This window comes from Oryzias latipes, chromosome 21 (assembly GCF_053564925.1).
Source record: "Oryzias latipes strain Hd-rR chromosome 21, Olatipes_Hd-rR_3.1".
Lineage (NCBI taxonomy): Eukaryota > Metazoa > Chordata > Actinopteri > Beloniformes > Adrianichthyidae > Oryzias > Oryzias latipes.
The window spans coordinates 11,394,367-11,407,764 of NC_136257.1; the positions used below are offsets into that span (position 1 = coordinate 11,394,367).

The 13,398-nt window shown below is 40.5% G+C and overlaps 1 protein-coding gene and 1 long non-coding RNA gene across 4 annotated transcripts in view; both read right to left on the reverse strand.

Moving 5' to 3' along the window:
- The window catches only part of LOC111946746 (uncharacterized), a 97,987-nt gene that overhangs the window by 3,205 nt on the left and 81,384 nt on the right, over positions 1-13,398 (reverse strand). The window contains exon 3 of one of the 3 annotated variants that reach the window (XR_013652921.1): positions 3,116-3,228. The exons of the other annotated variants lie outside the window; for them this stretch is intronic. This is a non-coding gene — a long non-coding RNA (uncharacterized LOC111946746). The remainder of the gene's footprint in view (positions 1-3,115; positions 3,229-13,398) is intronic. 3 annotated transcript variants of the gene reach the window in all.
- Positions 11,363-12,400, reverse strand: sox1a (SRY-box transcription factor 1a). The gene is given in 3 exon segments (NM_001164865.1): positions 11,363-11,749; positions 11,786-11,805; positions 11,839-12,400. Coding segments are annotated over 3 exon segments (969 nt in total).

A 13,398-nucleotide genomic window follows, 5' to 3' on the forward strand; every position in this document is an offset into this window, starting at 1 on the left:
GCGTAATTGACGCATGAGTCACCATTGAATTGCAGATAAACAGCAAAATAATCACGCACGGTTCATAGTTTACATTGATTTACGTGCTCTTTGTTTGGTTCATTCGTACTTCTGTAGTTTATTCCTGATATATCTGTGAAAATTCCACATGAAGACCAAAACTTTTCTCACTTTTTCCACCTATATTCACTTATGACCAATTGTCATTTGTGCAATATGCACAAAATGTACATTGTGGGTGTGCAGATTGGCCCTTTGATTTTATCATGTTCAAGTGTATTTGTGAAATTTTCAAGTTTCTGTCACCAAGCCTGGGCTGCTGTGTTTTGGCTCCTTTGCTGCCAGTTCCTAGTCTTACACACCTTAACAGTTCATTTCAATGGGTTAAAATTTTTTAATATTTTTGTGCCAAAAAAAAAGTGATTTATTTACTTCCTAAAATCATGCCGTAAATTGGGTCTGAGTTTCTGACCAAACCTGAGAAATACACTGTTGCAAAGTGCTGGGTCAAAACTGCCTCAAAACTTCAGTTTCTTTACGCTCTTTGAGTCTCTTCAAATATCTTGTTCGCCTAACTGAAACCGATCACAAGAAGAACCACTAAGAACAGAAGCTGAACTTGACTAAACTGATAAAAGACTAATCTTGAAATTGACACGAACCCAAAAGGTGACGAGACAAAGGACCTGACACAGAGTAACTGAAACCACGGACTTAAATCTACCAAAGGAGGGTCATTAACAAGGACAAAAGCTGAAACTATTAAGCCAACCCTGTTTTTAATAATTAACGTGACTTAAACGCAACCTTGCATCAGAAATTGCAACATAGAGCTTAAGAAAAAACAAAACATTTGCATTTACTACATGAATAAAATTAATAAAAGCTCAATCCAGGTCAGAGATCCTCCCGGTTCCCTCCAGGGGTTGTTATAGCCAATCATCTGCTTCCATGTAACCCTATCTTCTTCATCCTCTTCACTCAAATCAACTAAGTCCACCGCCCTTTTTACCACACCCATACATTTCTTCAGTCCTCCTGTGGAACTCTGACAGCTCTGACCTCAAGATCCTGTCAGTGATATTTCCGTTTATCTCCAAAACTTCTAATGTGAGCCGTCCCTCTGTCTTTATTCATCCTCCCAGAGAGGAGCTCCAGATCTTCACCTCTGCTGCCTCCAGCTTTAACTCCTGTCTTTTCATCAGCAACTCTGTATAAACCTTTTAGCCTCACCAGTCTCGTCACTGTCTTTGTATACCTGATTCCTGTTGACACTCTTTTGTCACACATCACACCTGACACTTTCACCCATTCTAACCTGCTTGCACACGCCTCTTTTCCAGTGTTGCTGGACTGTTGACCCTTAGAGCTTAAGGGTCCACCTATGTTCCCTGTTACCTCATCGCCTCTTGGGTTACTTTTATTTATCTACATGTCTCACATGTCTTCTCTCCTTTACTTTCCAGATCAAGTGAGATCCCCCTCTTGCTCCCCGCTCTCACTAAAGATCACAGCATCATCTGCAAACATCATGATCCACAGAGATTCCTGTCTAACCTCATCTGTTAGTCTGTCTATCATCACAGTGAACAAGAAGGTGGTCAAAGCTGATCCTTCATGTAGTCCCACCTCCACCTTGAACTTCTCTGTCGCACCTACAGCACATCTCATCACTGTCTTACAGCTCTCATATGTCCTGAACCACTACCTCATCCAAACCACAGCTTCTCTCTCTGTATCCTGTCACAGACTTTTTCCATGTCCTGATCTTCTCTGTTTTACTCCAGAAACATCCTCAAAGCAAATATTCCATCAGTAGTTTATTTGCTTGGCTTTAAACCAAATTTTTGCTCATATGTGCTCACTTCTGACCCCAGCCTAGCTTCCACTATTCTCTCCAATAACTTCATTTTGCTTTTCAACTTTAAAAAAAAAATTGGTATCATCTCACTTTGTCTCCATGCTTTTGGGGCCTTCTCAATTCAAGAATTGCGGTGCCCACCTAGCCAAAACTTCTACTTTCTTTATATCTAACGCCTTCATTAATCGCGATCATCAACCTGTAAAATGATTCTATCACTTTCACCTATGAACGCTCTTCTTTCGCCATTCTTAATCATCCTGACCTGCTGCACATCCTTCCCATCTCTTTCGATCTGCCTTACCAATATGTTTAAAACCTCCTCCTGAGTTAATAACAAAACCTTATGAGCCATTTTTGGGAGGTTTTGCCTCATCTACCCCTCAGCCATAACCACCTTAAAAACTTTCAACATTATATACTACAACTCTTCAGACTTGTGACCTGAACTGACAAGTCACTTCATAAATTTCCACTCAGTTGTTTTTTTAATACACCATGAACTCTGCTTCCAAGCTTTTAAGATCCACTCTGAGGAAAATTGTGTTTTTAACATGCTCTTGTTGCATATTTCTGATGACCGAAGACAAATATAAAAAAAATTAATCTTAAAATTGCATTTCTGAGTATTTCTTTGTTTAAATTGTTGTGAATCAGGGACAGATGAAAAAATGCCGATTGAAAAAGAGTTTATTTGCCATGTAAAAAATATGCTGGACGGGCCACAAGCTCCCTGCTCCGCTCCCTTCTGATGCATCCATTTGCAGACAACTAAATCAATTAATGTCTGTTTTTGAAGTGTTTACCTGATTACAGAGCTTCAGATTGGGAGCATTGAACATGTTCGCTAAAGAGTTTAGCATCTTCTAAAGTTGTTTTTTAACGTTTGGGACATTTAAAGACAGTTTAATAATCTGTTCTTGAACCAATTGGAGAAGCAATAAGGTTTATTTTAAGTCTACAAGTTCTAGCATTCAAAGTTCTCTTCTTTCTGTTTTTATCTCTCTTCCTTTGACCAATGTTAGTCCAGTCTCTGTCAGGTTCTTTAAGGTCACCAAAACATGTTTTAATTATTATTACACAAATGTTAAAGTTGTATTTATACAATTTTTAAAGTTTAAGGTGGAGATTTTGCATGGAGCCAGTTTAGCTTGTGCTGGTTTACAGCACCTTCCATCCGTGAAACCAGGGCTCGAATCCGGGCTGCTCCCTATTTCCCTTCACTACTTCTGTGCCGGTCCCAAGCCCAGCTACCTTGAGAGGGTTGCGTCAGGAAGGGCATCCGGCATAAAACATTGCCAAGATAACCATGCAACTCATCCGCGACTGAAAGGATGCTTCACTGTGGCGACCCCTGATGGGACAAGCTGAAAGAAAAAAAAAAAGGTGGAGATTTTGCATCAGGCACAACATTATTGTAGTTTTTCTCCTTTTTTATATTGACGATTTTATTTGCAGAGAGTAAATTTCTGTTTTCGGGCAAAACTTGTGTTTTAATTTAACTTTATGGTAAAATATATTTGTAATATTTTGAAAAAATAATTCCATTTTTAAGTGGTGCAGTAATACTGTCATCTTAAAGTAGCAAATGCATTTATCTCTGGGTCAATCAGAGACAGGATGCTCCTAATTTTCAAAACTGTTCTAGCGATTAAAAAAAGAGCAGCTCTGGAAACTTGATTTATGTGCAAACCAAAAGTCAAATTTAGTCGAAAATGATTTCAAGCTTTTAGAACAGCAAGACTTAAAACTACAATGAATCCATTCAGTGTGTTTATGTGGAATTAATGCTTCACAAGAGGCAAAACCATTCACATTTTAAGACAGAATGTCTCTGCTGCTTTTTAACATTCATTAAATTTTCTGCAAATATTAAGCTTAGTGCATTTAGGATTACCCGAACTCAGACCTGAAGGTGACCGGCTGTTAAAATCAGAAGCAAGCAGGTCACACTTTCAGTGGTTGAATGAAAATAGCTGAATAAGTGTGTCTTTTATCTCATTTGTTAAATTTTCTCATTTTCTTTAGTAACATTCCAATGTACACACAAAGGTCTGGAGCAAAGTCTCTTCAGGAAAAATGCATCACTACAAAAAGAAAAAAAAAAAGCCTGGAGCAAGATTCACCAGATTTGCAGCGCTTCAACATTTCACATTAAGCCTCTTCCAACTGTAGGTACATGCGCAAGTAAACAGTAGAAAAAAAGAAAAGTCCCCTTCCTGCTTGTTCAGTGTGAACACCATGAGCTAAACGAGCGTTCAAGAAGGTGTGTTTATCACCTACTTGAATGATTGTTCAAATCCCGGTGTGTACGTAGATTAACAAATAGAAGATCCTCCTCTCACATGGAGAACCGGGCATGAGGCTGTACTGTTTATCAGGACTAGAACTCTTTCAAGAAAATGGGATCATGAATGTTAAGATCTATAATAATCTATTCAGTAAAAATGTGAAAAGAAAAGATTGAATCCTTTAAATCATAACAGAAAAGTCCAGAAAAATGATCACCTGAAAATTCTAAATGTTTTAAAAATAATGGTCCTAAAGTGATCTCATTCCTCTAAGAAGATGAGGGGAGAGCTTAAAAACCATGAAATTTGGAACCAGCTGTAAGATTTTTTTAAAAGAAGGAACTGGCAATTGCTTCACAACTTTGTTCCAAAACCTGAACTACAGTGAGATGTGGTGTAATAAACTTTTGTGTTATTATTTTCCTTCTAGCAACTTTTTCATGCCGCCTGAAACAAAATGTAGCAGTAATTGTTATGGTCTGTCACTGTGGTACAAGAATCTTTGGATTTTTCTGCTGCTGTTTCGTGGGCTTTAAGATTTAAAGAATTTGTTGATGCATCTTTAGGGAGGAAAAGAACATTCCCTCTGTTAAGTACAATTCCTTAAAATTTATAGAATTAAAAGCCCTGATCACCTTGATGACTCATAAACAGCATGAGGAAGAGCACTGCCATATGTGCTATTGTGTTTTTTCAATTGTTCTGTAATTGAAAAAAAATATACAACAAATAAAAGAAATGTCAAATTTTCCTTGATTTAGATTGAGGCAGGGGCGGAGCTAAAACATTTTATTTGTGTGTTTGTGTATGGGAGGGCAGGGGCAGAAGACTTTTGAAGGGGGGCAAAACATGAAAGAAAAAATAATTAAAACGTATTGCTTTTGGTATTTTGGCAATGCTTAAAGAAGGTTGGAATGATGGTTTCTTCATCTTTGCCAATAATGACCCTTTGACCCTTTGTAGCTCCACCCCTGGATTGAGGCGACACAATTTCTAGATTTTTGTTTTTTTGTATTTCTCAAAAAAAAAAACAAGCTCAGCTGTTAGAAATTCAGTCAACTCTAACCCATCAAACAGATAAGTCTGTCTAAATATTTCATGATATTGGATAGAAAGCAGATCAAATCATTACCTCTGTGCCTCACAGTTGTAAGTTTTCTTTTTGAGTCATGAGGCAAGAGTGCAGTGGTTAGCACTCTTGTCGCACAGCAAGAACGCCCGTGGTTCAAGTCCCAGCTGGGGGACCTGAAACAGAACACCAATGGGGGACCTTTCTGTGTGGAGTTTGCATGTTCGCCCGCATGCGTTGGTTTTCTCCCGGGACTCCTCCTTCCTCCCACCCGAGGCTTGTAAAGTCCGAGATGCAGCTGTTTTTGTTTTTACTTATTTGCATTTTTTCAGCACAGCACAGCACAGCACAGAGTTTGATCAACACATGAGCTCAAAAAACTTCATGGGAATACTGAATTTGACCAATGAAGAAGGCTAGATTTGTTATTGGAAATTAACAAGCTATTGATTTTCCTTACTTCATCTATGTGTAGCAATAACTGCTTTAATGTGATAATGTGTTCTAACAATAATCAATGATTATTACATAACGGTTACTGTTACTCTTTACTGAAATCACGAATGAATGCTTTCTGAAGATTATCAATCATTACTAGGCACTGGATTTTGTTACTTGAAAAGAATCTATCTGATCAGAATAGGATTACAAAAACGATGTAAAACTATAAAATGAATTAATGCAGTAGGGGTGGGATTACATAAGATCGCTTCTTCCCACTCCCTTTCAAGCAATAAATCAAGCTCTACTTGACTTTAGCTAATGATCACTGTATTAAATTAAGCAAATGTGATTTAAGTGTCTTTTTTGTATTATTTTCTGTTTTTTTAATCTATGCATTTTATCATTTCTGTAATGAGTATGATAAATATTTGTAAATGCTTTATTGCTTTGACTACAATGCTTGAAATAAATCAATAAATCAAATCAAATCAAACCAAACCTTTACCATATGCTAATATATATTTGCATGTATATATACATTTTTTTTTACTACATATCGTTTTGTTCTTTTAACCAACAAAAGTTATCCTTTTTATTTGGATGCAAACATAAACTTAAGTCTAAACTGAATCAGATTTCAGTGTTATTGAGTAGGATTCAGTCAAACAACTGGGCAGCAAGTAGAACTTACGCAATTTCTGAAACCTTTTAAGTTACTTTATACAAATTTACATCCATTTTATTATAATACATATTTAAAGGTTTGAATTTAAAGGACATGTCACACAGCCACTACCTACATTTTGCACATATTGCACACTTTGCACAGTCGAAAATTGGTCATACGTGAATGTACGGGGAAAAAGTGAGTAAAGTTCTGGTCTTTGTGTGAAATTTTCACAGATGAATCACAAATGAACCACGTTAAAACCACAGAAGAAGTATGAATGAACCACGAACACGTAAATCAAGGTAGAACCTGAACCGTGCATGATTATTTATATACAATTCATTAATGATTCTTGCGTCAGCTATGTAATTTGAAAGTGATTTAATTTGAAAGTGTGTCACCCACAGTAAGATATATGGAATAATTGTGTATACTACGTAAAATAGGCATAATTTGCGTAATTCTTAACAGACCAAACATTTGGAACAGTCAAAACTAAATTCACATAAAGATCTGTTGGCCGAAACCTTCAGCGGACATCTGCACACATCGATGAATGCAATAAAGACTTATAAATTATGTATATCACGTATGTATCATGAAAGACTGAAATTTCATACGTATAAAATGTACAAATATGCAGTGGCTGTGTAACACGGCTTAAAATTAGATGTATTTTAGGAGACTTAATTCTGCTGAGATTCTCTTTTTTCTTTTTTTTTTTGAGAAAGTAACTTTACATACAAGCTTAAAGTCCAAATGTGTGGCTGAAGACTGAGGTCGACCTACTCAGAAAAGGTGAAAATCCAATCACCTTACATATTTTATGACGCAAAAAAATTACATTACTGTTTCGCTGACACCTTTGTGGGCGTCAGTTAAATTAGAAAGACCACAGTAAAGCTGCTCCGAAGCCAGAAACTTCCATCCAGTGTTTGGAGTCACACTTCACTCCATCATTAAAGGTGTATTTACGGAGCAAAAACACAGAATGCCTGATTGCCAGGAAGCTTGAAAGAAGGGCCATGATGCACCGGATTAGAGGTTTCTGCATCTCTTGCTTGAACTGGCAGAACACTGAGTTTTAATCTGACATTCAGATGTGTTAGAGGTGCAGCCAGGTGTCATTTCTGTCTGAATAAAGGGCAGAACTTGTCACTGGCAGCTTTTTTTGGTTATCCGTATTGTTTTGTGTTTTCCAACCCAGACCGTCTGTGTGCAGACTATATTTTAGAAAAAGACTCCACTTAGATTAACAATTTCAAGTCTTGCACTTAAGTAAATCTATGTAAAGCACAAAAATGTCAGAGACAAAAAAAAACATCGCCAACACTTTTATTGAGGAAAAGATCAGCTTTGGTAAAGAAACTTCACAGTCATTTGCTGTTTACTCAGTGTTCTTGACTACAAAAATGTATTTTCACTATGGCCTTATATCTTTAAGTCTCAGCTGCTAAGTGTTTTGACAAATTCGAAAGAGTCCCCCTCTGACCTTTTGCTTTTTTTTCCTTTTCTCAAAAGGTCAACATTGAAATATCTGAAAATAGATGAGCTAAGATTTGGGAAACAGCTTGCTTTCAATCAGATCTATATAGGTTGTCTGAGTGTGATTGTCTCACTGGATAATTTGATATTCTACAATAAATTGAACATTTGTACATTTACTTCTCAGCATGACTCATTTACCTAAACTTGTTCCTCTTTCCAGATGTATTTTTCTTCCTCTTTCCTCTTTTCTCCTCCTTCCTCCAGAAAAAAGTTAGTTTTGTGTGGCCTCAGCCCTGTCCCGCTTTTATCAGCCCTCTGACGGGGCTACCCCCCCCCCCCCCCCCCGACCCCTCGCACCTGCGTCGCTCCCAGGTCCCTACAAGGAGTGCGCTGGGGCTTGTAATCGCCTTTGTGGGGGCCATTGAGTTGTACGGCTGAATGAAACTTCCCAACCTCACAGCGCGCTGGCCGCTGAATGGGACTCAGCGTGGGGCGGCTCTCCAACCCACGGACGATGCCAAATTCCTACAGTGGCGCGCCACAATCACTCCCACACAGGCGTCCATGTACAGCCAGGCAGGGGAGACGGGGGAGGGGACGGGAGAGGGGGGGCAGGCAGGCAGATGGGGAAGCCTGCGTTGAACTCCAATTTGTTGATGCCATTTTGGAAATTACGCATTAAAAAAGGTTGGAGATGGTTTGAGCATTTTTCTTTTCTTTTATTGTATTTCTTATTTTGTTCAATAGAGCTAGGGCGCAAAACTATTCCAGCAACAACAAAATAGGAGCCAAAATACCTTACAAGGCTGGACAAAGTTGGGAAATAAAGCAATTTCTCTTGAACTTTTATTTGTATTGCGTTTCGGTGCATTAGGTCTGTGCACCCGCGTAGCGCGCAGCGGCTGTGGGCAGATAGAGCAGCACTGCAGGATTAAGAGGCAGCAAGATTGTTAAACATGTCAACGTGTAATTGCACGATAAGGCCCTTCCGAGAAATTCATTGGCCCAGTTGCTTTCTCTATTCCGTGCTAATCTCGCCCGGCACATTCGCTCTGTGCAATCTGTCTCCATAATCTTCTGTGACAGAGCGGGCGACAAGAGCAGGCTGCTTGGTAATTTTTTAGGGAAAGAGGGGGGGAGCGACGCGGAGAAAATATGCAGAGGCGTGATAAAGTGACGCTAATTATCCCCATTTAGGACAGGGAGTGCAAAGGATCGGGGCTTTACCAACATGCGCTTGTGCGCTGCTGCTGATGGCCTCCTAGCCCGGAATATATCGGTGACTACAAGATAAGAGACGCGAGGTGGAGAGATTTATTGCCGGTCAGCTGAACACGCGTGCGCAAAAGCGCGCAAGAGTTTATGCGCAGGACCAGTCGAAGCTCTGCTGCGCGCTGACACCATCCGTCTTCCACCTCGAGGTGTAATTTATGAGGGTTAAATTTGCCAGAACGCTCCTCTTTTTAGCCTGGCGATGCGCCGTGACGCGCTCCGCCTCTCCGCGCTTTCAGCCTTTAATCCGCATCTCTTCACATCAGCAGATAAGAGAGATGCAAAGCGCGCGAGGAGTTCCTCCTCTGCATCACAGCGCGCGCGCGTGGAGTACAGAAACAGACCCATCGATGCAGTTTCTTCACGCATCTAGAAAGCTGAAATCCAGCATTGTTCCTGTGATTTACTTCAAAAGATTTATCCGCGCGCCAACGCTTACGCGCGCGCACCCAGGGGTTAGATTGTCTTTTAATGAAAGTTTTGAAGAAAGCAAAAAAAGGGCCTTTGACTTTTTAGAGGAAGATCATTGATTTTTAACCGTATCCGTGCGCAAGTGGATATTTCTTGGATTTGGAGAGATCTTTAAAATAACAAGCAGCGGAGATGATCTCCAAAGTTGCGTTAAAATGTAACGGCTTTACTTTCAATTTCAAGACACAACACGGAGAAAGTTTTAATAAATAGTTAATCCACTGGGGAGTTTGGATTAAAGAATTTTGCTAAAATAAATTTGCTCACAATTTTTAATTACCTAAACTTTAGAAAAATGTCATCCAAAGAGATTGAGTCTGTTAAAACAATGCATTGAATACAGTAAGAGAAGGCCCAATATGATCAGTATGATCATATTTTCAGTGCGGGTGACTGCGCCAATAATGACCTAACTATATATTAACACCAGCTGTTTGTTTATGACATTTGAAATAATTAATTATATATAGGGCAGTTCTACATGCATCCACAGTTAGAATTCTTCTTCTTTTTGTCCTTGACTTCCAAATAAAACGTTTTTTAGGCAATAAAGGGATAAAATATATCACATGCAACTCCAAACTTTTGCAGTCATTCTGACTCATATTCAAATAATATTATTTCGTTTTCATTCCAAACAGTATTGAAATTAAACTATTTCATTTTATTTTGTTTATATTTTTAAGGTGTGAGATTATACAAACCTTTTTTGAAAAATTCATGTTTTTGTTTTTGTTTTGTATCGCGTCAAAACTGACGAACAGAACAATAACTTAAGAATTTGTTGCTGTAATTATAATTTGAAAGTTTCAGTTTTTTACACTTAGACAAATCCTATTGATATTAAGTTTGTTTTTTTGCATGATTAAAAATGAAAACTTGTAAAAAGCAGATATCAAAGTGAAGAGTTCGATGAAACATAAGATAAAATTATGGTATAAATATCAATAATTAACGTTAAAATTCGGAAAGAATAAAAAAAAAACTAACTATTTCTTTATCCCACTATAAACTTCTTTCTAATAAAAGTCAACTTTAGTTGAACAGCTCAGCACAAGAGAAAATTAACATAATTTTTCCAGGTATTTGAAAATAAAATTTATATTTAGCTGCACGTCATAAAATAAAAATAATTAATTTAGTCATTTAGTTTCACTTAGTTGTATAATAAAAAAACAACCCCGACAAAAATAATCAATCTAACACCGCTCTCTTAAGAATCCAAGCAACATCTTGTGAAATTTATTCTTCATTGCAGTATCAGAGCTTTTCATTTCCAGAAAAGCGCTAACATTACAACAGCGGTTTCCTGTGATCCCTTTAAAATACTGAAATTATTCACAATTTACAATAATTAGAGTCTTACAATAAAAAGATTTCCAAGAATTAAGACACAGGCTTCTGCGCATGAACACAAATATTAAAGGAATGTAATTTTTCTTCTGCCCACACCTTTTAAAGCACTTTCTCATGATTACGACACTTTCTGTCATTTTAAAATAAGTTACAAGCATCCCTCCCTCCCCCTTGAAGTAAAAGGAAACATTGTGAGATCCCCCCCCCCCCCCCCCCAGGTGAAGCCTGTGTTTTGTCCTCAACTAAGATTTTGAGGGCATGGACAAAAACATGAACGCACAATAAATGTCTTAGAGAATTCCACTGGTGGCTGTTAAAAAAAAGCCGGGATGAATGGGTTAATTTCATTTACATGATAAACATTCTGTACAAAATGATGGAGGCTCGTTTTAGAAAAGAGGTCAGTATTTGGTTCTGTGTTTTCTGGGCTTCTGGGAGTCCTAAATGTGCGTTAGAGGGACCGTCCCGTTCACCCCCGCCGCGGCGCTCTGGTAATGCTGAGGCAGCGCGTGGAGTCTGCTCTGCATGGACGGGTCCCCGGGCTCCCCGGTGGGTAAATACATGCTTATCATCTCCCTCAAGTCTCCGGGACAGGGGCCCCGTGAGTGCGCGCTGCTGACGGGGGGGCTTACGCTTGGCTCCGATTTAACCAGAGATCCTAACGTGCCCATGGCGGCCGAGGAGGAGACACCGGAGCCCTGGTGCTGCGTGTAGGTGATCCCGCCGTAGCCGGATGGAGAGGCGTTCATGTAGCTCTGAGAGTTCGAGATGGGGCTGTACTGCAGGGCCGTCATGTCGTAGCGGTGCATGGGCTGCGGGTTGTGCGAGTGGTGGTGGTGCGAGTGGTGGTGGTGGTGGTGCGCCCCGCTGCCAGGGTGCTGGCTGTAGGCGAGCTGAGCCTCCTGCATCATCGCAGCGGCCGCCGCGGCTGCAGCCACCTGCCCCGAGTACGCGCCGTTCGCCCAGCCGTTCATGTGCGCGTAGCCGGAACCGGCGGAACCCGCGTGACCCCCGGGGCTCTCCAACCTCTGTCCGACCCCAGATGAACTCATGCCGACACCCAAACCAACTCCAGCGCCACCGCTGGGTCCAGAAAGGAGCCCCCCCGCGAGAGAATACTTGTCCTTTTTCAGCAACGTCTTGGTCTTCCGTCTGGGCCGGTACTTGTAATCCGGGTGTTCTTTCATGTGCATGGCGCGCAACCGCTTCGCCTCGTCGATGAAAGGACGCTTCTCCGCCTCGGACATCACCTTCCACTCCGCGCCAAGCCGCTTACTGATCTCCGAGTTGTGCATCTTGGGGTTCTCCTGTGCCATCTTCCTCCGCTGCCCCCGGGACCACACCATGAACGCGTTCATTGGTCTCTTTACGCGCTCCTGGTTGGCTTTGGAGCCACCGTTTGGCCCCGTTTGCCCCGTGGACGTGTTCGTCTGGTGGCCGGGGGAGTGGAGGTCCGTTTCCATCATCATGCTATACATTCACCCGCTTTTAAACGTTACCACCAACAGAGAGAAAAGTCTGTCTCACGATCGGAGAGGTGCGCTCGCTGGGCTGGCTGCGCACAGGCTGATTGCGGCTTTACAACAGATAGATGTTCTACTGACCCCAAACGAAGCGAAGAGGAAGTTCGAATTATTCCAAGAAGAGGAAAATCAAAATGTTCTCCAGAGAGTTTGTCAGTCTGTCAGTAGCTGAACTCGGTTCACGTCCACACAGAGAAACGCGCATTGGAGCCACTTTCCCTGCCGGAGTTCAGAAGTTGCTTAAAGTGGCGGCCATGTGATGCGCACTGACAGCGGTTAAATGAGCCACAAGCGGCCAATGAGGCTCTAGCAGCGGAGTGATTTGCATGGCGTTTGGTCAGGTGACTGGATTACCATGGAGGGGAAAAAACACTGAAGGAGGAGAAGGAGGAGGAGGAGGAGGCAAGAGAAGAGGGTCAGTCCCACAAATAGCACATTTGAAAATTTCTAACAGGCTCTTAAGCGTCAGTGACAAAATAACAAATAAGCAGCCACGTAACGGACACGTTGCGTTAGGAGTGCGTCTTAGACATTTTTAAATGCATATTAAAAAAGACCCTTTTAGTTGTTAAAAAAGCACCAGATAAGAGTTGTTGTTTGTTGTCTCATACTTTTTTCTCTACATTTATCCAGTTTCAAGAAGTTTTCCGAAAGCTTTGGGTTTAGTTTCTACTCCAAAATCATCTACAATGTTGGAGAAAATGCGTTTCTGGATAATTTTGATTTAATAGCAGGAAGAGGAATTATGCAAACCAAATTCATCACATGTTTTTTCTCTAGAGGATGACCCCCCCCTCCTCCCTCCCCTCTCATTATATAGATGGATGGACTTTTAATGAAGGGGATTTGGCGGCATGATGTTATCGCCGTCTGCTGGTAAAGGAGAACGAGGCCATCCCTATACATCAGGTTCAATTATGGTCTTGTTTTTTCTGAACCTTTACTAATCCTTC